Source organism: Artemia franciscana, chromosome 2 (genome assembly GCF_032884065.1).
Source record: "Artemia franciscana chromosome 2, ASM3288406v1, whole genome shotgun sequence".
Lineage (NCBI taxonomy): Eukaryota > Metazoa > Arthropoda > Branchiopoda > Anostraca > Artemiidae > Artemia > Artemia franciscana.
The window spans coordinates 53,445,154-53,470,752 of NC_088864.1; the positions used below are offsets into that span (position 1 = coordinate 53,445,154).

General features: G+C 35.0%; 1 protein-coding gene and 1 long non-coding RNA gene across 2 annotated transcripts in view; one reads left to right on the plus strand and one right to left on the minus strand.

The window, feature by feature from the left end:
* The window catches only part of LOC136043644 (uncharacterized), a 58,856-nt gene that overhangs the window by 16,274 nt on the left and 16,983 nt on the right, over positions 1-25,599 (minus strand). The gene's annotated exons all lie outside the window — the stretch shown is intronic.
* The window catches only part of LOC136043619 (uncharacterized), a 75,576-nt gene continuing 50,424 nt past the window's right edge, over positions 448-25,599 (plus strand). Inside the window, exon 1 of the mRNA XM_065728527.1 lies at positions 448-634. Coding sequence (XP_065584599.1) covers positions 535-634 — 100 coding nt within the window. The 5' untranslated portion in view covers positions 448-534. The remainder of the gene's footprint in view (positions 635-25,599) is intronic.

The following is a 25,599-nucleotide window of genomic DNA, read 5'->3' on the forward strand; positions in this document are numbered from 1 at the left end:
AAAGAAAATCCTTTATCTCAATCCTTGCTCTCCCTTCCATAAGAAATTGCGTCGGCAACTTAATTCCCTCCTTCGAAGCTATTATTTTAATCTATTTCAGGAGTGTAACTAGGTTTCAACTTCAGAAGTGTCTTTGAGGGCACTTGAAAAGCGCAAGCTATTGTCTGATTTTTCTATTTGACTCTGAAAATACCCCTGGTCCCGCCAGGCCACTACCCAGGTTTAAACTCAAGACAGTTAAAGTTAAGTTATTAAATCTCCAACATTTCGTAGAAGAAAGAAAGTTGAGGGGTAAAACCCAACTACAAAAAACCCTGAAACGGGCTATGACACACGAGACTACATAGTTAGACCAAAGTTGTATTACTAGCCAGATGACGTAGAAAAATTAATTGTGACGCAATAAATGCCAAATTAATAGTATAGTTTACATTAATCTTCCAGTCACGCATCCGGTGTCAGTTGAAATTTGGCATCTGCTTTTCTTGGGAGATTTTATTGTTTTCCTAGTCAGTGTCCAAATAGTACTGTACCATGCATACATTACAGTTTTTTAGCGTGTTCGCAGTGCTGGTTAAAACCGCAAGACTGGATAAAGCAGAAATTGAATTTGAGGAATACCAGGATGATTATGGTAAACAAATTCTTCCTTTTTTATAACAAAGAACTCAGCTGCATATTCAGGAATTAATTAGAGACGAGTCATTCTAAGGGAGAGGGGCTGTGATAAGTATATCATATAGCTTTTTGTATGAATATTTTTATACTCGGTCCGTTGGAGTATATTGGATGGAGTGAAGACATTTTCCCCTCCCCTGATCAGATTTTCAACCCCTCCTCCCATCTCCTGATTTAAATTTTTTTACTTTTTTATTTTCATTATTAATGATTTTTTTTATATTTTCATTGAAAAATCGAAGGAAACAAAATCGACTCCCCAGTAGATTTTGAAATTGCACCCCCCCCCCCAACATCTGTGAATTGAAACCAATTTCTTGGTTAAGGGGTTTCAGATTGAATATTATTATCCCTCTCCTTATGATAGCCTCTTAACAACTTTGTCTAGATCTATGTCTAAAACTGTGAATTGTGTCTTTTAGGTTACTTTTTATGCGAAATGAAATGAACGCAAGAAAAATTTTCCTGCGTTGATTAAATGCAACCAAATATTTCTTCTTTCGTCTCTCTATTTTCTTTTAAGAGGCTTCAGTATCTCAATAATCAATTTGCGGGCTCGTGCATGCCTCATTGTTGGCTGACCAACTCAAAGACAAAGAGTCCGCGAGTGAATTCTCCCAGAGAATTACTCACCAGTGAAAGCTACTGAAGCTTTGTGGTTTGACTATAAAATGTGATTGAAAATATAGTGAATTATTTTAGTAAGATTTTCAAGCAAAGTGGTTTGCACCACAGGGAACTCCCAAAGATGCCAAATTGATCAAGTGATATTTCATTTGGGCTGATTAATGACATTTTATTTGCAGGCATGCTATAGAATTCTTGGGGACTGCTCTGTCCTTGATTTTAAAAAGAAAATTCTGCTCGTTTAACCAAAAGAACAAAATTCACACTTTCTAAGGATACAAATTGCATTAAAACTGAATATCTCTGTCGTCATCACAAAATGAGAGAAACTAAATTATTTTTCTAAGATATCTGGAAGATAAGGTGGTACGAATCCTCTTAAGCTTGTGAACTTGGAAGCTCGACTGTCCGTAGGTAAGGTAAGTGTACTTCAGGGACTAAATGAGCATAGAAATTTATATATTGCTTGTATTTGGCTTTTATAGAATTACTAGTTGGTGGGGGTGCTTCGTGCCCCCCTAAGGCCCCCCCCTGCGCGCGTAAGTCGTTACGCGCCATTGTAGTTGTGTCCCTCTGTGAATATAGATAGATATCTATATATATAAATATAAATATATATATATATATATATATATATATATATATATATATATATATATATATATATATTTATATATATATATATATATATATATATATATATATATATATATATATATATATATATATATATATATATATATATATATATATATATATATATATATATATATATATATATATATATATATATATGTTCTTAACTAAGTAAAACTTGCGAATATACAACATTCTTCGCTGTCCCATTGTCTGTGCACATAAATAGATTGTCGGGTTTACCGACTCTTGAACATGCAATATATAATTGTCCATGGGAAAAAACAATCCGTATTCAGATCTATACCTCATTATTCTAATGATTGCCCTTGAGCGTTGTTGATGGTGATAACATATAATTGTCCATAGGAAAAACAATCCGTATTCAGGTCTATACCTCATTATTATAATGATTGCCCTTGAGCTTTGTTGATGGTGATTGCTAATCGAACATTCCATGTGTCCCAGTCGTCATTTATATATCCCCCCTTTACCCCCCGGTGTCTACGTTGTAGTTGTGTCCCTGTTTCTCGGTCGTCATTTATATTCCCTGTGTCCCGGTCGTTATTTGTGTCCCGGTGTCCCAGTCTGTAATTTCTCTTTGAGTGTCCCGGTCGTCATTTGTGTCCCGGTCTGTAATTTCGTCAGTCGACAAACCTGACGTCAGTCAACAAATAACTTCATGGCGACATACAACTCAATCCTTATAATGACATCAGTCGACAAACATGGCGTCAGTCGACACACAAACATGACGTCAGTCAACAGACAAACAACTTATCTATCTGTCTATATATATATATATAAACTAACTGTTGGGGTGGCGCTTCGCGCCACCCCAACACCTAGTTGTTGGGGGCGCTTCGCTCCCACCCAAGCCCCCCCCGCGCGCATAGGTCGTTACGCGCCATATTAGTTACGCGCCATTGTAGTTGTGTCTCTGTGTCCTACCTGTGAATATAGAAAGATTTATATATATATATATATATATATATATATATATATATATATATATATATATATATATATATATATATATTTAACTACGTAAAACTTGCGAATATACAACATTCTTGGCTGTCCCATTGTCTGTGCATATAAACAGATTGTCAGGTTTACCGACTCTTGAACATGCAACATATAATTGTCCATGGGAAAAACAATCTGTATTCAGATCTATACCTCATTATTCTAATGATTGCCCTTGAGCTTTGTTGATGGTGATTACTAATCGAACATTCCCTGTGTCCCCGTCGTCATTTATATATCCCCCTGTGCCCCCGGCGTCCCCGTTGTTGTTGTTTCCCTGTGTCCCGGTCGTCATTTGTGTCCCGATGTCCCAGTCTGTAATTTCTCTTTGAGTGTAGTGGTCGTCATTTATATTCCCTGTGTCCCGGTGTCCTGGTCGTCATTTTTGTCCCGGTCGTCATTTGTGTGCCGGTGCTTTGTTGATGGTGATTGCTAATCGAACATTCCTTGTGTCCCGGTCGCTTTCTCTTTGAGTGTGCCGGTCGTCATTTATATTTCCTATGTCCCGGTGTCCCGCTCGTCATTTGTGTCCCGATGTCCCGGTCTGTAATTTCGTCAGTCGACACACATGACGTCAGTCGGCACACAAACATGCCATCAGTCGGCAGACCCACAAACAAACAACTTGTTTTTATATACATAGATATCCCGGTGTCCCGGTCGTCATTTGTGTCCCGATGTCCCGGTCTGTAATTTCGTCAGTCGACACACATGACGTCACTCGATACACACACACACACACAGACAACTTATTATATATATATAGACTAGCTGTGGGGGGGGGCGCTTCGCCCCCCCCCCCCCAAAGCCCCCCGTGCGCGTAAGTCGTTACGCGCCATATTAGTTACGCGCCATTGTAGTTGTGTCCCTGTGTCCCACCTGTGAATATAGATATATATATATATATATATATATATATATATATATATATATATATATATATATATATATATATATATATACATATATATATATATATATATATATATATATATATATATATATATATATATATATATATATATATATATATATATATATATATATATATATTATGAAATGAGAAATCACCAATGCAACAGCACAAACACAAAAAAAAAAAAAAAAAAGAGAGAGAGACAGAAGGAGAAAAGGAAGACTGTTTTCCTAGATTAGTGATTAATATAGACCAGCACTTGAATGAGGCCTTAACCCTACTCATCCATACAATCACATAGGTCAAACAGCATAGCCACACACAATCAACCATAAAGAATAATCCATGGACAGGCAGTCATGTCGTCAATAAGTATAAGTCGTCATTTACCAAACAATTGAAAAAATAATATAGACAAATAATTCAGAGGCAACACCCAACATAAGGGCTCATCAGGAGAATACACTGGCCTATATAGGGTTTCGCCACTCTAAATTCTCTACCCAACACAGTGTTGTGGCTACCACAGAATATCCATGGCATCCCCGCGTCAGGTATCACCCCCAAAATACATGCCTATGAAAGAAAAAAAAACAGCAAATGTAAAACAACCAAGTAAAACCAAAACAAGCTTATCCTGTTAATATATCCCTCCCTTTAGCAACAATAGGTAAACTAAATATTATAAATTTTACCAAATCACAAATATTAAAACATTGCAAAAAACCTGAATGAACTAAACAATTATAGAATTCATCTTTACCATGTGGCTAATTTTTAAGGAAATCCGCTCAATTAGAAACACAATTTAAAATAAATGACGCTGCGACAACATTTCTCGAACCTCCGAAATTAGTTGAAAATTTCTTTAAGTATTTCTAGATAATTCTTTTGATATTTATTTAAAAGTTCGTTATAATGAAAACAAATTTTTTTAAATTGCCAAGTTAATTTATTTGCAGAAAAACCTCTTGATATCAATTTTTGGCTTAAGATTTTACATCTATTTTTAAAATCAATATAATTACTACAAATCCTTGCATCACGAAGTAACTGTGAGAAAAACGCTAAATATGTGATATTTGAGTGTATATTACTTTCAGGGAATGGGAAACTAATCACTTCAAAATCAAAATCATCCGTTTTATTATACATTTTAAAACTTAATTTATTATTATCACAAATATTAATATTTAAATCTAAGAAATGATCTTCATGACCAGCGCCATGACTAGGCTCAAGAATAAGCTCTGATGGATATATATTTTTAGAAATATCAATGAAATCCTTACAATTTAAGACCAAAATATCATCTAAATATATTTTATTATTTGACGAAGCATGTTTTAAATTAATTGGATTATTCTTATCCATCATATATTTATATTCTAGTTGACTTAAAAACAAGTCAGCTATAAATGGGCTGGCATTCCCCCCCATGGGAATTCCCACAATTTGCTTGTACAAATCACCCCCAAATCTCATATAAGTATTGTATAAAACAAATTCCAATAACTCAAAAATCATATCCAAGCTGTAACATCTCAAGTTAACTGTAGTATTAAAGCAATTTTACCATATAGCTTTTTTATTATAAATGTCTATTTTTAAGAACCTTTTACTAGATAAGAGGAAAGATTTCTTGATAACAGTTTTTAAATTATCAAACACTACATTAAGTGATAAATTAGTATACATTGTCGCAAAATCGAAAGACTGAATTCTTTTAGCTGAAACCATTGTTAAAGAATCTATCACCTGCAGTGAATTATTAACACTCCAGTATGGATTAAAATTCGAAATTTTTTTAATACCAGAACAATAGGTTTTAAGTTTATTTACAATTTCCTTTAAAATTAAAGAAAGGTCAGTAGCAGCAATGCGGGTTGGACATTTAGCTGCTCCAGCAATAAACCGTGGTTTAGGGGGATTCTTATGAAATTTTACAGTCCAATATAGGAAAGGGAACTTTTTATCATTGTCATTTATTTTAATATTAAAATTTTTAAAAAGTATTTCTTCAGTCTTTTCAATTAAATTCTCATCCTCTATATTTACCTTTTCATAAACATTAGTTGTGCATAACTCCCTTTTTAAGATATCACAATACAGCTTCTGACAAATTATGGCAAAATTATTATTAGCTTTATCCACTGGCACAATTACAAATTCATTATTTAGATTAGCAATTGCTTCTTTAATCTTCGTTTTATAAAATAATGATTTAGTGTTACTATTTTTTAAGTTAGAATATATTTTATTTCTTATTCTACTAATAATTAAATTCTTCCAACTTTGAAAACTCTCTCTATTTTTATTCTCCTTCTTACACCACTTATCAATAAATAAATCAAAATCATTTTCCAAGCCATCAAGAACACTCGATGGTTTCAGATGATGAGAAAGACGGAAATTAGCCCCTTTATTCATTATAATTTGAAGATCATCTTGCTTTATTATTGACAAGTCCCCTGTTATAACATGTTTGTAAGTAGGATTTACAAATGGGCCAAGTTGCTTACAATTACAAACCGGTTTCCAATTTATATCACTATCTAGTCTTTTTAGTATTAAATTATAATTAAAAATAATTTGCCCAATAGTTTTTGAAAATTTATAAGTTAAAACTGGACTATCATTATAATTCAAATTACTAGGAAGGGCCTGTTTCACATGCCGCTGATTTAAAATTTCTGGTAAATTAATATCTTCAATCTGCTTACAAGTAAAATTAATAGGTAAATATAATCTGTTATCCTTATTACTAATCTTATCGAACTTTTTCTTTTTTGAAATAAATTTCGTTTTAGTTAGAATGCAATTTGTATCACATATTACTTTAAAATTATAATCAAGAGCTGTATTATTCTTAACAATCCAGAAAAGTTTGATTAAATTCCTCTTGGATAAATTATTTAGACATTTTATTACAGAAATCATACCCCTAGATTCAAGTAGCTGGCATAGATCTATAGAAACCATATGTACATCTAATACATTTTTTCTATTATTTTTCCTATGTCCTCTCGATCGTTTTTTACGTTTAGTAGGACAAGTAAAAGAAGGATGGTCCATAAAACCATCAATATATATATATATATATATATATATATATATATATATATATATATATATATATATATATATATATATATATATATATATATATATATATATATGTTTTTAACTACGTAAAACTTGCAAATATACAACATTCTTCGCTGTCCCATTAACTGTGCATATAAATAGATTGTCAGGTTTAACGACTCTTGAACATGCAATATATAATTGTCCATGGGAAAACAATCCGTATTCAGATCTATACCTCATGATTCTAATGATTGCCCTTGAGCTTTGTTGATGGTGATTGCTAATCGACCATTCCCTGTGTCGCCGTCGTCATTTATATATCCCCCTCAGCCCCCCGGCGTCCCCGTTGTAGTTGTGTCCCTGTGTCCTGGTCGTCATTTATATTTTTTGTCCCAGTCGTCATTTGTGTCCCGGTGTCCCAGTCTGTAATTTCTCTTTGAGTGTCCCGGTTGTCATTTATATTCCTTGTGTCCCGGTGTCCCGGTCTGTATATACATTCGTTTTTGAATTTTTTTTATAGTTTTTAGTTTTTTACCTTTTTTTAGTTTTTTTAGTTACACCTCATGATTCTAATGATTGCCCTTGAGCTTTGTTGGTGGTGATTGCCAATCGAACATTCCCTGTGTCCCCGTCGTCATTTATATATCCCCCTGTGCCCCTGGCGTCCCCGTTGTAGTTGTGTCCCTGTGTACCGGTCGTCATTTATATTCCCTGTGTCCCGGTCGTCATTTGTGTCCCGGTTCCCGGTCTGTATATACATTCGTTTTTGAATTGGTATATGACGAAATTAATTTTTGTGTTTTTCCCCTTTTTTTCTTTTTAGTTTTTTTTTTTTTTTACTTTTTTTTAGTTTTTTAGTTTTTTTTTCTTTTTAGTTTTTTTGTAGTTTTTACCTTTTTATTTTTTTTTATTTTTATGTTTTTTTAGTTTTGTTTTTCTCCTTTATTTTTCTTTTTTTCCTTTTTTCTTTTTTTTTCTTTTTTAGTTTTTTTAGTTTTTATAGCTTTTTTAGTTTTTTTTATTAGTTTTTAGTTTTTTCTTTTTATTTTTTTTTTTTGTAATTTTACATTTTTTAGTTTTTTTAGTTTTTTTTTACTTATGTCCTGGTCGTCACTTATATTCCCTGTGTTCCGGTCGTCCCTGTGTCCCTGTGTCCGGTATATATATATATATATATATATATATATATATATATATATATATATATATATATATATATATATATATATATATATATATTTTTAGCTACGTATAACTTGCGAATATAGAACATTCTTGGCTGTCCCATTGTTTGTGCATATAAATAGATTGTCAGGTTTACTAACTCTTGAACATGCAACATATAATTGTCCATGGGAAAAACAATCTGTATTCAGATCTATACCTCATTATCCTAATGATTGCCCTCGAGCTTTGTTGATGGTGATTGCTAATCGAACATTCTCTGTGTCCCCGTCGTTATTTATATATCCCCCTGTGCCCCCCCCCCCGCGTCCCTGTTGTTTTTATTTCCCTGTGTCCCGGTCGTTATTTATGTCCCGGTGTCCCAGTCTGTAATTTTTACAGACTGAACATGCAACATATAATTGTCCATGGGAAAAACAATCTGTATTCAGATCTATACCTCATGATTCTAATGATTGCCCTTGAGCTTTGTTGGTGGTGATTGCTAATCGAACATTCCCTGTGTCCCCGTCGTCATTTATATATCCCCCTGTGCCCCCGGCGTCCCCGTTGTAGTTGTGTCCCTGTGTACCGGTCGTCATTTATATTCCCTGTGTCCCGGTCGTCATTTGTGTCCCGGTTCCCGGTCTGTATATACATTCGTTTTTGAATTGGTATATGACGAAATTAATTTTTGTGTTTTTCCCCTTTTTTTCTTTTTAGTTTTTTTTTGTTTTACTTTTTTTTAGTTTTTTAGTTTTTTTTCTTTTTAGTTTTTTTTGTAGTTTTTACCTTTTTATTTTTTTTTATTTTTATGTTTTTTTAGTTTTGTTTTTCTCCTTTATTTTTCTTTTTTTCCTTTTTTCTTTTTTTTCTTTTTTAGTTTTTTTTAGTTTTTATAGCTTTTTTAGTTTTTTTTATTAGTTTTTAGTTTTTTTCTTTTTATTTTTTTTTGTAATTTTACATTTTTTAGTTTTTTTAGTTTTTTTTTACTTATGTCCTGGTCGTCACTTATATTCCCTGTGTTCCGGTCGTCCCTGTGTCCCTGTGTCCGGTATATATATATATATATATATATATATATATATATATATATATATATATATATATATATATATATATATATATATATATATATATATATATATTTAGCTACGTATAACTTGCGAATATAGAACATTCTTGGCTGTCCCATTGTTTGTGCATATAAATAGATTGTCAGGTTTACCAACTCTTGAACATGCAACATATAATTGTCCATGGGAAAAACAATCTGTATTCAGATCTATACCTCATTATCCTAATGATTGCCCTCGAGCTTTGTTGATGGTGATTGCTAATCGAACATTCTCTGTGTCCCCGTCGTTATTTATATATCCCCCTGTGCCCCCCCCCCCCGCGCCCCTGTTGTTTTTATTTCCCTGTGTCCCGGTCGTTATTTATGTCCCGGTGTCCCAGTCTGTAATTTTTCTTTGATTGTCGCGGTCGTCATTTATATTCCCTGTGTCCCGGTCGTTATTTTTGTCCCGGTCGTCTTTGTGTTCCGGTGTCCCGGTCTGTAATTTCTCTTTGAGTGTCCTGGTCGTCATTTATATTCCCTGTGTCCCGGTCGTCATTTTTTCCCCTGTGCTTTGTTGATGGTGATTGCTAATCGAACATTCCTTGTGTCCCGGTCGCTTTCTCTTTGAGTGTCCCGGTCGTCATTTATATTCCCTATGTCCCGGTGTCCCGGTCGTCATTTGTGTCCCGATGTCCCGGTCTGTAATTTCGTCAGGCGACCAACATGACGTCAGTCGACACACAAACATGACGTCACTCGACACACACACACAGACAACTTATTTTTATATATATAGATAGATGTCCCGGTGTCCCGGTCGTCATTTGTGTCCAGACGTCCAGGTCTGTAATTTAGTCAGTCGACACACATTACGTCAGTCGACGCACAAACATGACGTCACTCAACACACAGACACACAAAGACAACTTATTTTTATATCTATACTAGCTGTTGGGGTGGCGCTTCGCGCCAGCCCAACAGTTTTTGAATTGGTCTTTTTTTTTTTAGTTTTTAGTTTTTTACCTTTTTTAGTTTTTTTTTAGTTATACCTCATGATTCTAATGATTGCCCTTGAACTTTGTTGATGGTGATTCCTAATCGAACATTCCCTGTGTCCCCTTCGTCATTTATATATCCCCCTTTGCCCCCCGGCGTCCCCTTTGTAGTTGTGCCCCTGTGTCCCGGTCGTCATTTATATTCCCTGTATCCCGGTCGTCATTTGTATCCCGGTGTCCCGGTCTGTATATACATTCGTTTTTGAAATGGTATATGATGAAATAAATTTTTGTATTTTTCCCCTTTTTTTCTTTTTAGTTTTTTTTGGTTTTTACTTTTTTTTCAGTTTTTTTTAGTTTTTTTCTTTTTAGTTTTTTTTTTATTTTTTTAGTTTTGTTTTTCTCCTTTATTTTTCATTTTTTTTCCTTTTTTTATTTTTTGTTCTTTTTTAGTTTTTTTTAGTTTTTTAGCTTTTTTAGTTTTTTTATTAGTTTTTAGTTTTTTTTTCTTTTAGTTTTTTTGTAGTTTTTACCTTTTTTTTTAGTTTTTTTAGTTTTTTTTTACTTATGTCCTGGTCGTCATTTATACTCCCTGTGTCCCAGTCGTCATTTGTGTCCCGGTGCTTTGTTGATGGTGATTGCTAATTGAACGTTCCCTGTGTCCCGGTCGCTTTCTGTTTGAGTGTCCCGGTCGTTATATTCCCTATGTGCCTGTGTTCCGGTCGTCATTTGTGTCCCGATGTCCCGGTCTGTAATTTTGTCAGTCGAAAACATGACGTCAGTCGACACACAAACATGACGTCACTTGACAGACACACACACACACACAGACAACTTATTTCTATATAGATAGATATGGATAGATAAGTTGTCTGTGTGTCGAGTGACGTCATGTTTGTGTTTCGACTGACGTCATGTTTGTCGACTGACGAAATTACAGACTGGGACATCGGGACACAAATGACAACCGGGACACCGGGACATAGGGAATATAAATGACGACCGGGACATTCAAAGAGAAAGCGACCGGGACACAAGGAATGTTCGATTAGCAATCACCATCAACAAAGCACCGGGACACAAAATGACGACCGAGACACGAGGAATATAAAAGACGACCAGGACACTCAAAGATAAATTACAGACCGGGACACCGGAACACAAATGACGACCGGGGACACCGGGACAGAGGGAATATAAATGACGACCGCGACACTCAAAGAGATTTTACAGACTGGGACACCGGGACACAAATGACGACCGGGACACAGGGAAACAACCACAACGGGGATGCTGGAGGGCACAGGGGGATATATAAATGACGACGGGGACACAGGGAATGTTCAATTAGCAATCACCATCAACAAAGCTTAAGGACAATCATTAGAATAATGAGGGATAGTTCTGAATACAGATTGTTTTTCCCATGGACAATTATATGTTGCATGTTCAAGAGTCGGTAAACCTGACAATCTATTTATATGCACAGACAATGGGACAGCCAGGAATGTTGAATATTCGCAAGTTTTACGTAGTTAAATATATATATATATATATATATATATATATATATATATATATATATATATATATATATATATATATATATATATATATATATATATATACATATATATATATATATATATATATATATATATATATATATATATATATATAAATATATATATATATATATATATATATATATATATATATATATATATATATATATATATATATATATATATATATATCTGTCTATATTCACAGGTGGGACACAGGGACACAACTACAATGGTGCGTAACTAATATGGCTCGTAACGACTTACGCGCGCGGGGGGAGGGGGGCTTTGGGGGTTGGTGAAGCGCCCCCACCAACTAGGTGTTGTTTTTATATATATACCAACAGCTAGTTTTTATATATATAGATAGATAGATACTCTAGCATTGAGCTTCTCTACTGATTGCTTTGGTCTTAAATCCACTAATGACACATCATAGCATGATTTTCAAAGACTCTATAGGGAAGAACATTGGAGGGATTGTGGAGTCATCATCTTTGACGTTTAAAAACACGTAAAGCGTGTGCAAAAGATGGTAGATTGCCCAAGACGATTTTAAAATTAGTTTTTTAGTCTTTGACCCAAAGTTATTATTGCCCTCTCGCAGCAAAAATACTCAATAGGAACTTTTAACTTTTTCTCAGTGAACATCTTAATATTGCTTTCAATAAATTTTTCAACAAGAATTATAAGAAAACAAGGAAATCAGGTCAAGGCCATCGGAATCAACACAAAAAAATATGTAGAAGATATTTCGATTATGTAATCAAAAATACGTCTTCAGCGCAAACGAAGGCGATGAGGAGAAATAAATAAAAGAGATAAAACGTTAAATAAAGACATAAAATAATAAATAAAACATGACATAAAACAGAACTAAAATAAATAAAGAAATAAAACATCGAGAAACAAAAAACAGTACGGATTTGAAAGGAGGACAACAACTCAAAGAACTGAACAGAATATTAAAATACCTTTAACAAAAATGTGAAATGGAGTCAATCCTTACATTCAGGAAACGTCAAACATAAAACCACAAGTACAGTAGTTACTTCTCTCTGGGATGATGTTTTAAATTTAACATGTAAAAACAAAACAAAAGCATAAAACAAATATTTTGAGAATACAAAAAAATTAACAACAGATTTTAACAGCAAAATTTTATTTGATGACAATGCTTTAGTGATTAAGCTTTAGCTTTAGTTAAAGATAAGCGGGATAAAGCAGGAATTTCAGAACAAGTTATGTCATTTACAGATACGTGGCGTGTGTTCTCTCAGGTGCAGATCATGTTCAGTAGCACAAATGCAGTAACTTAGCTACGCAGCTAAATTGCATTGTTACCTAAGTGAAATCAGAATTACTATTAGAAAAAAAAATCCGCAAAAAGCACAACAGAGGCCATGTCAAGATGTGTGGACGAAGCAGATAGGACGTATCTAAAATGGATACGTAATTTAAGCGCAGATACAATTATATAAATAACGACGAAGACTACACTGCCTTTCCATCACAAACACCGAAAACAAGAAGAACAGTAGAGAACTTTTAAAGACAGTGGGACAGTTCATTTTAGTTTTATTTATTTTATCCTCTTGTAAGTTGTTTTTACTAATTTGTATTGCTGAGGACGGCCCTTGGACATAGGGCCGAAATATTCATTCTAATTTGTTTCCCACTGTCTTAAAAAATTCCCTATTGTTCTTCTTGTTTTTGGTGTTTGAGATACAATTATCGCCAAGACTTGCAATATGGCACAACACTTTACTTCAAAACTCAAGGGTCTCAACCCTTAGATAGATCTAAATGCATTTCCAATGTTAAATTAAAGATTGGAAAACTACGCTCACTCTATGTCTGCTGGCTTTGTCACATATCTTAGCATTTGCACCAATGGAAATCCATTTACAGACAGCGACTTTTTTTTAACACGTTCGTGAATTATTCCGGGTGCTTGCTTGATGATTTTACAATTAAAAAAAAAATGATTGAGAGTCAAATAAATTTCGGGAATTCAACAGAGATTAAGGTCTATTGCTAAAAAAAATTGCAGCATTTCATATAGTTTCTAGCCAAAAATGCATAGAAAAGTTTGAACAACAAAATAAATGTTGATGCTAAAAGTTAATACAATCAAGACAAAAAAACATGAAGAAGATCAACGTTGAGCTATAAGTGTAAATGTGGCTCTGTTGCTCAACACAACAGCAGAGCAGCTAGCTAATTCAGCTCTGATAAACATTTACTTCTTGTGCCGTTGTTTACCAAAGCAGAAAGATACGCAAGTAGGTACATAGCTTGCTCTGATCGCCCGAAGAAGAAAACAACCTTGTAAGACAACTTCAAAAGCAGCTTTGTTTGGTGTAGTATACCCATCCGGAACTGAAGAACATAAATGATGCAAGATTGATGAATACGACGTTATATTTTTGAAATTTGCTCATAGTCCTAGCTTCGATTAGCGATGAAGGCCACACTGCCTTTCCATCATAAGCACAAACAACAGGTAGAACAATAGGGAATTTTTCTTTAAAACAGTGGAACTGAAACCTCAAATGAACATCTCGATCAGATATCTGAAGGCCGTCCCCAGCAAAACATTAATAAATATATTAAAAAAACTTACATTAAAATACGACTTTTAAAACTAAAAATTGCTTTTTAAATCAGTCCCAGCGTCCTCAATTCAACGAAGCTCGACTAGAAATTTCTTGAATAAACTTGTTGCTGAACTAATTTGAAGTGAGGATGCTGGGACTGTTGAAAAAATGAATTTTTAGTTTAAAGGTCGTATTTTAACGTAATATTTTGATACATTCATGGGTACTAAAATCCGATTGAATCCACAGAGCAAGCGATTCGGGTCAAAGGGACAGAAGTATTTATGCCTCAATAGTTTTAAACGAAGCCCGACACCTTCGAATCCTGATCGATAAGCCTTTTTTAAAAACTTCTTCGCGATGTACGTGTTTTCAATTTTCTTCAAGATGCAGGTGTTGCATAATAGGGAATGCTTTCTAAAAGATACAGGTGCTTGTTACATATTAGGGAATGTCTTTTCTTTGATTGTTTAAAACCTACGAGGGCCAGAAAAAAACCGTCAGGGCCCGCCAAATCATGATTTATTTGGTTTTTATACCATACGGGATGAATTCTTCAAGACATTCTTCAAGACAGCTTTTTAAGACAATTGTTTTCAGGACGCTTTCCAAGACGTTTCAAGACATTTCAAGACGTTTTTTAAGACTTTTTCTTCAAAAGGGTTTGTCTTCAAGATTTCTTTGGCTCTTACGTAATAGGGAATGTTTACTTGTGTTAAGGATGACACATTCTCGCGTGAGCTGTTTCTTCAGCCCCCGCAGAAACCCCACTTGTAACTAAGGAGGGCACATACGAGGATGTTACGTAATGACGATGCACACGTGAGTGTTACATAGTATATTAGGTGATTTTCAAGATTTCAATTTTATCTAAAGGCCTTTCTTTCAAGACTTTTTATCTCAGAGATTTCTTTTCTTTAAAGGCGTTTTTTTCCACATGGTAACTTTGTGTTCCAATCATTTTTTCTCCTTAACAAAAGAGATTTCTCCAAATGGAACTGTGTGCTAGACAGATGGACTAATAATGCCTTCCTAATATTTGTATTTGGGGAATACATTCTAATGGAAACGTTTCGAAAAATCTATGAATCGCCTATTTCCTATGTATGGAATAATTGACACGAGGGAGAGAAAATCGATTACTGGAAATTGGTTACATTTTACATACACTTGCTTGTTAAGTAATGCTTTAGAGGGTATTATCAGACAATGCTGGGGATGGTTCTTTGCAAATTATTTAGTAAAAGAGTCTTTTACGCCATTGGAACTTGAGTGCGCTATCAGAGGTTAACAAATGCAAGTGTTTTATTATGGCTAGAATATGATACACCTTCATATACGATCAAAAGTCTGTCTTTCCTTCTTAACTAAACATAATGTCACATTTAAATTAGACGCAATCTTGAACGAGCAAACCAATGTGCATAGGCTGCGAGATGCTTAAATTGTATTAGTGAAATAAGTTGAAGTTTTATCCTAGAGGAAAAGAAATCTAAAGAATAAAGAATTGTCTGTACATACCAGTTTTATTATTAAAAAAACAAATTTACAAGCATTATTAAAACACTTGATTTTTAGGACACTAAAGTCAATATTATACAGGTAGGAAGGAGATATTTTCAACATGAAAGTCGTTCAACTGAAGATTATCAACATGACAGCTGAGAAAAATCCTGAATAATGTTTCTTCTTATGACTCCTGGCAATTGAGGCTAGCGTGGCACAATAAACCAGCAAGCCGGATGACACCCTCTGGCGTAAATTATCATACCTAAGGGATTTTCAACTTTGTTCCTCAAAAATAGCTTTATAAACTAAAAATGACCATTTTTTTTTCTTTTAACAGCAGAAATTTACCATTTCATTGTTAGACTGCGATGTTTCATAGCGATTTCCAGCCTTTGAAACTCCCTAGCTGACACACAGAACCCTCTGGCTACCATTATCACACTTTTGGGATTTTCGTGAATTTTCCTACAAAAGTATCGTTTACACAACAATCGGTCGTTTAACCTTCATGAAAAATCGCCGAAAGGATTTCTTCTGATGACTCCTAGTAATTGAGGCCAATCTGACACAATATAATAGCCGGATGACACTCTTTTCTTACAGAAAGGAGGGTTAGCTATTGAGTTTCACAGGCTGTAAATTGCTATGAAACATCGCAGTCTACCAGTGAAATCGTAAGTTTCCTTTTTTACAGTGTTTTTTTTTGAACATTCAAAAATTGCCATTTCATTGTTAGATTGTCATGTTCCATGGCGATTTCCAGCCTATAACTCTCAATGCCTGACACACGGAGTTCTATGGCACGCATTATCACACATATGGCACTTTTCGGGTATTTTTCCTGCAATAACATCCGTTAACACTCGAATTGATTGCTTAAACTCAATGAAAAATTCCAAATAGTGTTTCTTGTGATGACTCCTGGCAATTAATGTTGTGCTACGCTGGCCTTAATTTTGTAAACCGAACTGCATTAAATTTTAAAACCGAACTGCATTAATTTTTTTAAATTTTTAAACCGAACTGCATTAAATTTTGTAAACCGAAAAGGCTTTTATGAAAAAATCATAAGACCAAGCAATGAAAATAAAGAGAAAACTAAAAAAATATGCAGTTTTTTTGGTGTGCAAGCTCTTTATGTTAAGGGAAACGTCCCAAAAGATAAAATCTTAATGGTTGAATGTGATAAACACCTTTCATTATTCGACATGGAAGACTTCAAATGTGAGAAATATCCCATTTCAATTGATCACCTTGAAGGTAAAGTTCGTTATCTCACGCAATGGGGGCCTGAGAAAATACAATATAAACAAAAGTGGGTCAGATATCCGAAGACCCAATATTTTTGCTTTTTCTATCAAAAAAGACTGAGAACAGCGACAAAGGATTAGTGCAAAATATTGTTATTGAAGTAATGTGGAATATCATCATAAAATAATTGCTTTGAATCCATCTTTAAAATAGTTCATTATATTCTCTTGAGATATAATATTCCATCTTGAAGTCACACATTACGTTTAATAACCTAGCCATACACTTCATCACTGATAATATTGAGATCATGGACTGTATCTGCTGGTAAACCCATGATGGTACTAGTAACGTTTGCTGGTGCTTTGTTTTCCATCAATTCTTCTTTATATTCCTTGGTGACATTTTCTGATAATGCACTTTTTATTTTACATGCAGTTTCTTCGTGTATTACTATATTACTTTTACATATGTTGCAGTTTCGGCACGTGGATAAGAAATTCATTACGTCGTTGGTGCAGTGGTAAGGTTGTCTTTGTCTTGTCTTCTTTTAAATGCTAATACAAGAAAAATACTGATAGGATCTTTCTGTGGGTAATGTATTACCAGCAACAGTAGCAAGAAGGTGGCCTTCGTCATCAAATAAAAGTTTCTGACTTGCCTTCTCTGTCAGCACTGTCATCCCTGGAAATGTTACTTTCGCACATCCCCCTTTTTGATGGTAGAATTTCTTGGACACTCCAAAGGAATTTAACCCCTCACTATCATGATAACGCAAGCATCCATTTCCAACAAGATTCCCACTAATGCGTATTTCATGCTTCAAATATTTTTCTTTGTGAGCATTCAATGCTATGATAACTTTATCATGAACACAAACTTTCTTGAAACATTTCACCTTCACCTTTTCCATGATGCTTCCAGTAACGTTTGCCAGCACTTTGTTTTTCATCAATCCATTTTTACCTTCCTTGGTGATATTGTCTGTCATTGCTCATATTGTCTGTCTTTAATTTAATTCTGGTTTTGCCGTAAATTAGAACATTATTTTTACATAGATTGCTGTTTTTTTACATAGATTGCACGACAGGGTGGAGTGCATTGACCTTATCTATTTAATACTTGCATTAAAAATGTGTTATCAGGAATCAGTCTTTCGTATTAATATAAATTATCTGATGTGTCTTATGCGGATGACCTTACGCGGACGACCTGCTAATTTCTTGAAATAGAAATGAAATCGTGAAGAAAAATAGCTTAAAGTATCGCGTAAATTTCACTTGTGCATCGTCGTTACGTAACATCGTCGTGTGCTCCCTCATTAGTTACAAGCGGGGTTCCCCCCATGGGACCTGAAGAAACAAGCCATGTGACGCAATCTGGCGCAAATCGTTCTCATTCAATAACGAAAAAATTCCACTAAAAACAAGACAGAATGGTCGCAATATGGGGAATAGATCTTAGCTAAAGCTCATCGTGAACATTTTCCACGGTTAGGTAAAATTTTCGCATATTCCATCTTCAACTTCAACAGAACGTTGGTCTGTTTTTGAATGTTGTTAAATGCAAATGTTTAGTTTTCAATTCCAAATCTTCAGCTCATAACTGGTCCTGTTGATCCTCAGTAATTTGCAATGTTGCCAGTTTATGGTGGTTAGGGATTAGTATTTGTTCTACTCTCTCTTTTTTTGTGACTTTAGGTTGTGAGAGATGTTAAAGAAAAGTTGAAGATGGAATATGCGAAAATTTTACCTAACCGTGGAAAATGTTCACGATGAGCTTTAGCTAAGATCTATTCCCCATATTGCGACCATTCTGTCTTGTTTTTAGTGGAATTTTTTCGTTATTGAATGAGAACGATTTGCGCCAGATTCGTATTGCTTATTCTAGATATTGCAAATTTTTACCGTACCTTCCCACTTCATATCGTAACACACGTGTTATTAAGAAGTATGGTGCTACCAACCTTATTCAATCATTTGAATGGCTTAGTACTAATTTAATAAGACATGCCTTTTTGTCCCTAGACTCAGTCTAGACCCCAGAACAGCATAGATTGCTGTTTTGGCACCTGGATAAGATATACGTTAAGATGTTGGTAATGCAGTAGACTTATCTCCGTCTTGTCCTCTTTTGAATTCTAATGCAAAAAAGACGGTTATGGGATCTATTATCTTGCAATGTGGTACCAGAAACAGCAGCAAGAGGTTGAAATTCGACGTCAAATAAAATTTTTAGACTTTCATTCTGTTTGCGTGCTATCATATGTAAAAATATTACTCTCGCGTATCCACCATAACCTATAATTATTTTTTTGGTATTCCAAAGGAATTCAACGCCCCACTGTCATAACAACGCACGCATTCATTCCTTATAAGATCCCCATTAATGCTTGTTTCATAGTTCAAATATTTCTCTTTATTTTCACCTTTTAAAACAAAATGCGAGTGTTTATCCTTCCGATGTACAAATCGGACTGCTCGAAAGCGTATAATAAACTAGCTATTGTCGATGACCAACCATAAATTACCATAGGGCAGCCGCACACAAAATCCTTGAATCAGCAAAAGGATAAGAATGCCATAGGAATGATAATATGTATCACAGGGATGTTACAGGACAGGTATTTATTGACAAGGTGGTGTAAATTGACATGATGTATCAAAAGGGTGTGGCTTGAGAAAACGCCAACCAATGGATTTAAAGCATAATTTTGACAAGGAAAATATCTGAAAACGCCTTAGGAATCATAATATGTAGTACAGGGATACCATGGGTGACCCATATATTGCCATGGTGGTGTGAATTGCCATGGGACATCGCATTCTAACAATGAAATGGCAAGTTTCTGCTGTTATAAAGAAATAATAGTATATAACTGTATATAAGGAAAATATCTGAAAACGCCTTAGGAATCATAATATGTAGTACAGGGATGCCATGGGTGACCCATATATTGCCATGGTGGTGTGAATTGCCATGGGACATCGCAATCTAACAATGAAATGGCAAGTTTCTGCTGTTCAAAAAAAAAAACAATGGCCATTTTCAGTTTATAAAGTTAATTTGTGGGGTAAAGGCTGAAAACCCCTTAGGTGTGATAATACTAGCCAGAGAGCGTCATCGGGCTTGTACAATGTGCCAGACTGGCCTCAATTGCCAGCAGTCATTAGAAGGAACGGTATTGGGGTTTTTCATCAAGTTTAAGCAATCGATTCTAGTGTAAACCAGAAAAGTGCCATATGTGTGATAAGGCTGGCCATAGGGTACCGTTTATAAGCCGTTGAGCTTCAAAGGCTGCAAATTGCCATAGAAAATCGCCATAGAAGTTTCCGCTGTTCAATTAAAAATACTGGTCATTTCTAGTTTATAAAGTTTTTTTGGGCGAAAAGGCTTGAAAAACTGTTAGGTGTGAAAGTGTGCACCAGAGGTGCACACTGGTAAATTGTGTCACGCTGGCCTCAATTGCCATGAGTCATCAGAAAAACATTGTTGAGACCTTGTCATTAAGTTTAAACGCTCGATTCTGGTCTAAACGGCTATTTTTGTAGAAGACAGCTCAAAAATTGCCATTTGTTTGATAATGCTTGCCAGAGATGACCGTGGAACATTGCAATGTAACAATGAAATGGTAAGTTTACAATGTCCAAATAAAAACAACAGTCATTCCCTTAACTGTGATAACGTGTGCCAGAACGTGTTATTGGGATGGTGCATTTTGCTTCACCGGCCTCAATTGCCAGGAGTCATCAGAAGAAACGCTATTGGGAATTTTTCATTAGGTTTTAACGGTCAAGTCTGGTGTAAACGGATATTTTTACAAGAAAGTGTCCGAAAATGTATGATAATGCTTGCCAGAGAGTGAAGTTTGTCAGTTATCTAGTGTCAAACGCTTGGAATTTAAAAAAAATACCAACAAAAAATGAACAAAATATAGAATTCAGTCACATTTCCAGTACCCCATTTAATTTAACTCTAATAGGGCCCCCCTCTTCTCAATTAATCTAGATTTATTGGATAACAATAATGATTTTCATGCAGTAGTATATTTTTGATGTTTTGGATATACTTATGGTGAATTTCTCAGCATTTACGTTGACAATCTTCAATTGAACAACTTCCCCTCTTACCAGTAAAATATACATTTCAGTGTCCTAAGAATAAAGTGTTTTAATAATGCTCGTAAATTTGTTTTTATTAATAAAACTTTTATGTACAAAAATGGCCTTCATTCTTTAGATTTCTTGTTCCAGGATAAAACTTTAATTTACTTCAGTAGTGCAATTTAAGCGTCTTGTATTCTATGTACATAGGTATGTTCGTTGAAGACTGCCTCTTAGACAAGTGTAAAATTCTCCGTAGTGAAGATGAAAAGATAGACTTTCGAACGAATATAAAGGTGTACGATATTCTAGTAATAACGACTCTCTTAATTTTATTTAATCTCTGATGGCGCATTCAAGTTCTAATGGAGTAAAAAAACACTCTATTGCAAAAAAAGCTAAGAATAATCCCCAATTGTAACCAATTTCCAGTAATCAATTTTCTCCCTCGCAAGTCAATTATTCTATACATAGGAAACATGCCACCAATCGACCCATAGATTTTCAAAACGTTTCCATTAGAAAGTATTCCCCGAATCAAAATATTAGGAAGACATTCCTGGTCTAGCTGTTTAGCGCACATTTCCATTGGGCGTAAATTTCTTTCGATTCCTAGAGGGAACAAGAATTTTTGGAATATAAAGGTACCCTGAGAAAAAAAAAACACCTTCAAACCTCGAAGAAAAAAACGTCTTGTAAAAACATCCTTGAAATAGAAATGAAATCGTGAAGAAAAATAGCTTAAAGTATCGCGTAAATTTCACATGTGCATCGTCGTTACGTAACATCGTCGTGTGCTCCCTCATTAGTTACAAGCGGGGTTCCCCCCATGGGACCTGAAGAAACAAGCCATGTGAAAATGTGTCACCCTTAACACAGGTAATCATTCCCTTGATCGTAAAAATCAAAGAAATCTTGAAGAAAAAGGTCTCGAAGAAAGATATATTAAGAAAATCTTGAAAGGTTTTGAAAAATGTCTTTTTTTTTAGAAGACGCCCCTATGCCGTAACAACCAAATAAATCATGAATTGTGAGCAGGCCCTGACGGCTTTTTCCTGGCCCTAATAGGTTTTTAAACAATCGAAGAAAAACCTTCCCGATTATGTAACAAACATCTACATATTTTAGAAAATATTCCCTATTACGTAACAAACACCTGCATCTTGAACAAAATTAATAACACCTGCGTCAAGAAGAAGTTTTTTTTAAAAAAAAAGGTGTCTGGATCGGGATTCGAACGAATAAGGCTCCGTTTATGTCACTTCTTAGCCTCTTCTACTACTTCGTCTCTGATAATTCTGTGGTGGGGAAAGCTGTCTTTGGGCTAGTTGTTACATAACAACTAAGACTAGAATAGACAAATACAATAAGGAAAGGAATATGAAGGTGTCATCGACGCTGAACTTTTGGCAAAAGCCCTTGTGATGAAAATTACCTTTACTGTTGCTGTAGTCGAGAGTAATAGCCTACGACTCGGGCTGAATCTGAGCTATGAATCCTCCCGGGTCCCTAAATTCCTGTAACTTTCCCATTGCTGTCATAATTGTCAATCTCCCAACGACATGAAAACCAAATATGATAAACCAGTCAAAATGCAGCCGCTGTGCCAGCCCTCATGTATCATCCCGTGATTTTCCCTCTTTTTTTTGATCCGAAATGCGCTAACTGTGACGGAAGTCACGCATCATATAGCCTAAAATGTCGTATTCGGCGTGACGTCCTGAACAAACGTGTGATTTTGAAATGACAGTCGATTTGTCCATCTCAATATGCTCTTTAAATATCAATGGCACGGAAGACAAAGATGCCTCATTACACCAAAAAATGAATGATTTCAACAATTTGTTCTTGCAAGAACATTTTCCTTTTGCCATCTCCTTGAACTCTCTACGAAGAAGCACCCACCATGTTCTTTTTGTTTCCAATACCCGCAAAACAAAAGGCCGACCTTCCGATGGCCTTGAGTGTGTTACCTCAAATGATTAGCTACTCCTTTGTCGCCTGTCTTATTTCGTTCCTCTGATAATATTACGGCAATAAGACTTGGTCACCATGCATTTATAAATGTATTTCCTACGATCAGAAACGTCTAGCTTCACTTACTAAGATTTATAATGCATGCTCATCCCTTAAACTCTGTTATGCAATATTGAAAAGTATGGGTATCGGTAGCTACTGATAGGTGACTTCAATTGGGATGTTTATAGCTCCTCTACTCGTACCAACTTAGTTTTAGACTCGTTGCCAATTAGTCACTGTATAGCACCCAAAGCTCTTAGTTACAGCTATATTCATTTTAGTGGTACTGGACCAATATTGACCATTGTATCTGCTCTGTCGATGTACCCTGTTCCGTCATTCATGTTGATGAAGACGAACGCGATTTTGACCAGCTTCCCCTCTCCATTACGGTGACAATAACCGCTGATCCATTTAATAATCCTTGTTTTACTACTTAAAAACATGGTTTTTGAAACGACAATGGATCAGAGCCCATTAACCTTTACATATTTCTACCCTAACAGCTCTGTTAACCTGTGTCAAGATCCCTTTTAATCTACCTTGCACGAGTGTTTTTTCTCCACATGCCAGAATGCAACTGAAAATTTATTACCTTTGCTTAGTTGAGTGCATGAAACAAGCTGAAATTGTGGCTGTCCCCCTTCTCTGGGTTAAACTCAAAACTCGAAGTTCAACTCGGGAAGAAGACCTAGGTCTTAAAGCCGTCAAAAATCGTTCTAAACTCTGGCCTCGAATCTGGATTGCGTGTGTTGGATATAAAGTGTTTGATATAAAAAGTAAGACAAAAGTGGAATTCAAACCGTATCTTCGTTTGTTTCGATTGAATGGTGCTGAGCTCCCTAAAAGTGAAGTACAGTAGAAAGAAGTCATCAATGCGTCTAAACATGATTCATTAGGGACCAGTGATGTTATCACAGATTCGTCTTGGCTTAGGCATCATAGAAAATATTTGTTCTAAGATCGAGCGTAGTGTTCACTATCATATTCAGTGCTTAGTTTCTAATTTTTTGCCACCTGAAGTACTTGAATGTCATGTTATTTCGTATCAACCAAAAGTATTATTAATTGTATGCTTAAACTTAAGTTTGAATCCAGTGATCTTGATGGGACTAGCGCTCATCATTTACATTGTGATTATCCGGCACTAATCAATCAGCTCCAGTTGCTTTTTTAGTTCTGTTTATGTTAGTCAATGGTGCCTTATTCCTTTTTTTATGGAACGGTAGCCTCTATTGTTAAGCGTGGAAGAGATCCTTTGTTTGCATTTCATATAGGCCCACCACTGTTGATTGCAATATTATTAAGATTTTGAATATGTCCTGCTCCCTTATTTTATTGAACGAACTGCGAAAGACTCAAACCAATTTGAATTTGAATCAAACCAACATGCGTGTAAGGTTTTAGCTACAATTCCTTATTATGAAAAGTCTCAAGGTTATGAAAGACTTAGATGCGCTCTGGACTTTGTGATGCGCAGTCGAAATTCTTTGTGATGCGCAGTCAAAATTTTATGAATCACATATTTGCGCTTTGAATTTGTCTAAAACTTTCGATAGTATTTGCCATACACAAATGTGACACTCTGCCAGAATTTGGAGTGAACCCTTCTGTCGTACATGTACTTAAATTTTGGTATACTGATTCGTTTCTTCGTTTAAAATCTTGTACAGGGTACTACGGTAATATACCAGCTCAATCTGGAGCACGACAGGGTGGAATGCTATCACCTTATCTATTTAATGCTTGCATTAAAAATGTGTTATCAGGAATCAGTCTTTCGTATTAATATAATTTATCTGATGTGTCTTATATTGCTTACGCGGACGACCTGCTAATTTTAAGCCTAACCAAGTCTATTTTGGCATCATCTTTGCAGCGTATTACTATGGGATGTTGGTCTGTTTTTGAATGTTGATAAATGCGAATATTTAGTTTTCAATTCCAAATCTTCAGCTCATAACTGGTCCTGTTGATCCTCAGTAATTTGCAATGTTGCCAGTTTACCGTGGTTAGGGATTAGTATTTGTTCTACTCTCTCTTTTTTGTGACTTTTGGTTGTGAGAGATGTTAAAGAAAAGTTGAAGATCGAATATGCGAAAATTTTACCTAACCGTGGAAAATGTTCACGCTGAGCTTTAGCTAAAATCTATTCCCCATATTGCGACCATTCTCTCTTGTTTTTTAGTGGATTTTTTTTTGTTATTGAATGAGAAAGATTTGCACCAGATTCGTATTGCTTATTCTAGATATTGCAAATTTTTACTGTATCTTCCCACTTCATATCGTAACACACGTGTTATAAGAAGTATGGTGCTACCAACCTTATTCAATCATTTGAATGGCATAGTACTAAT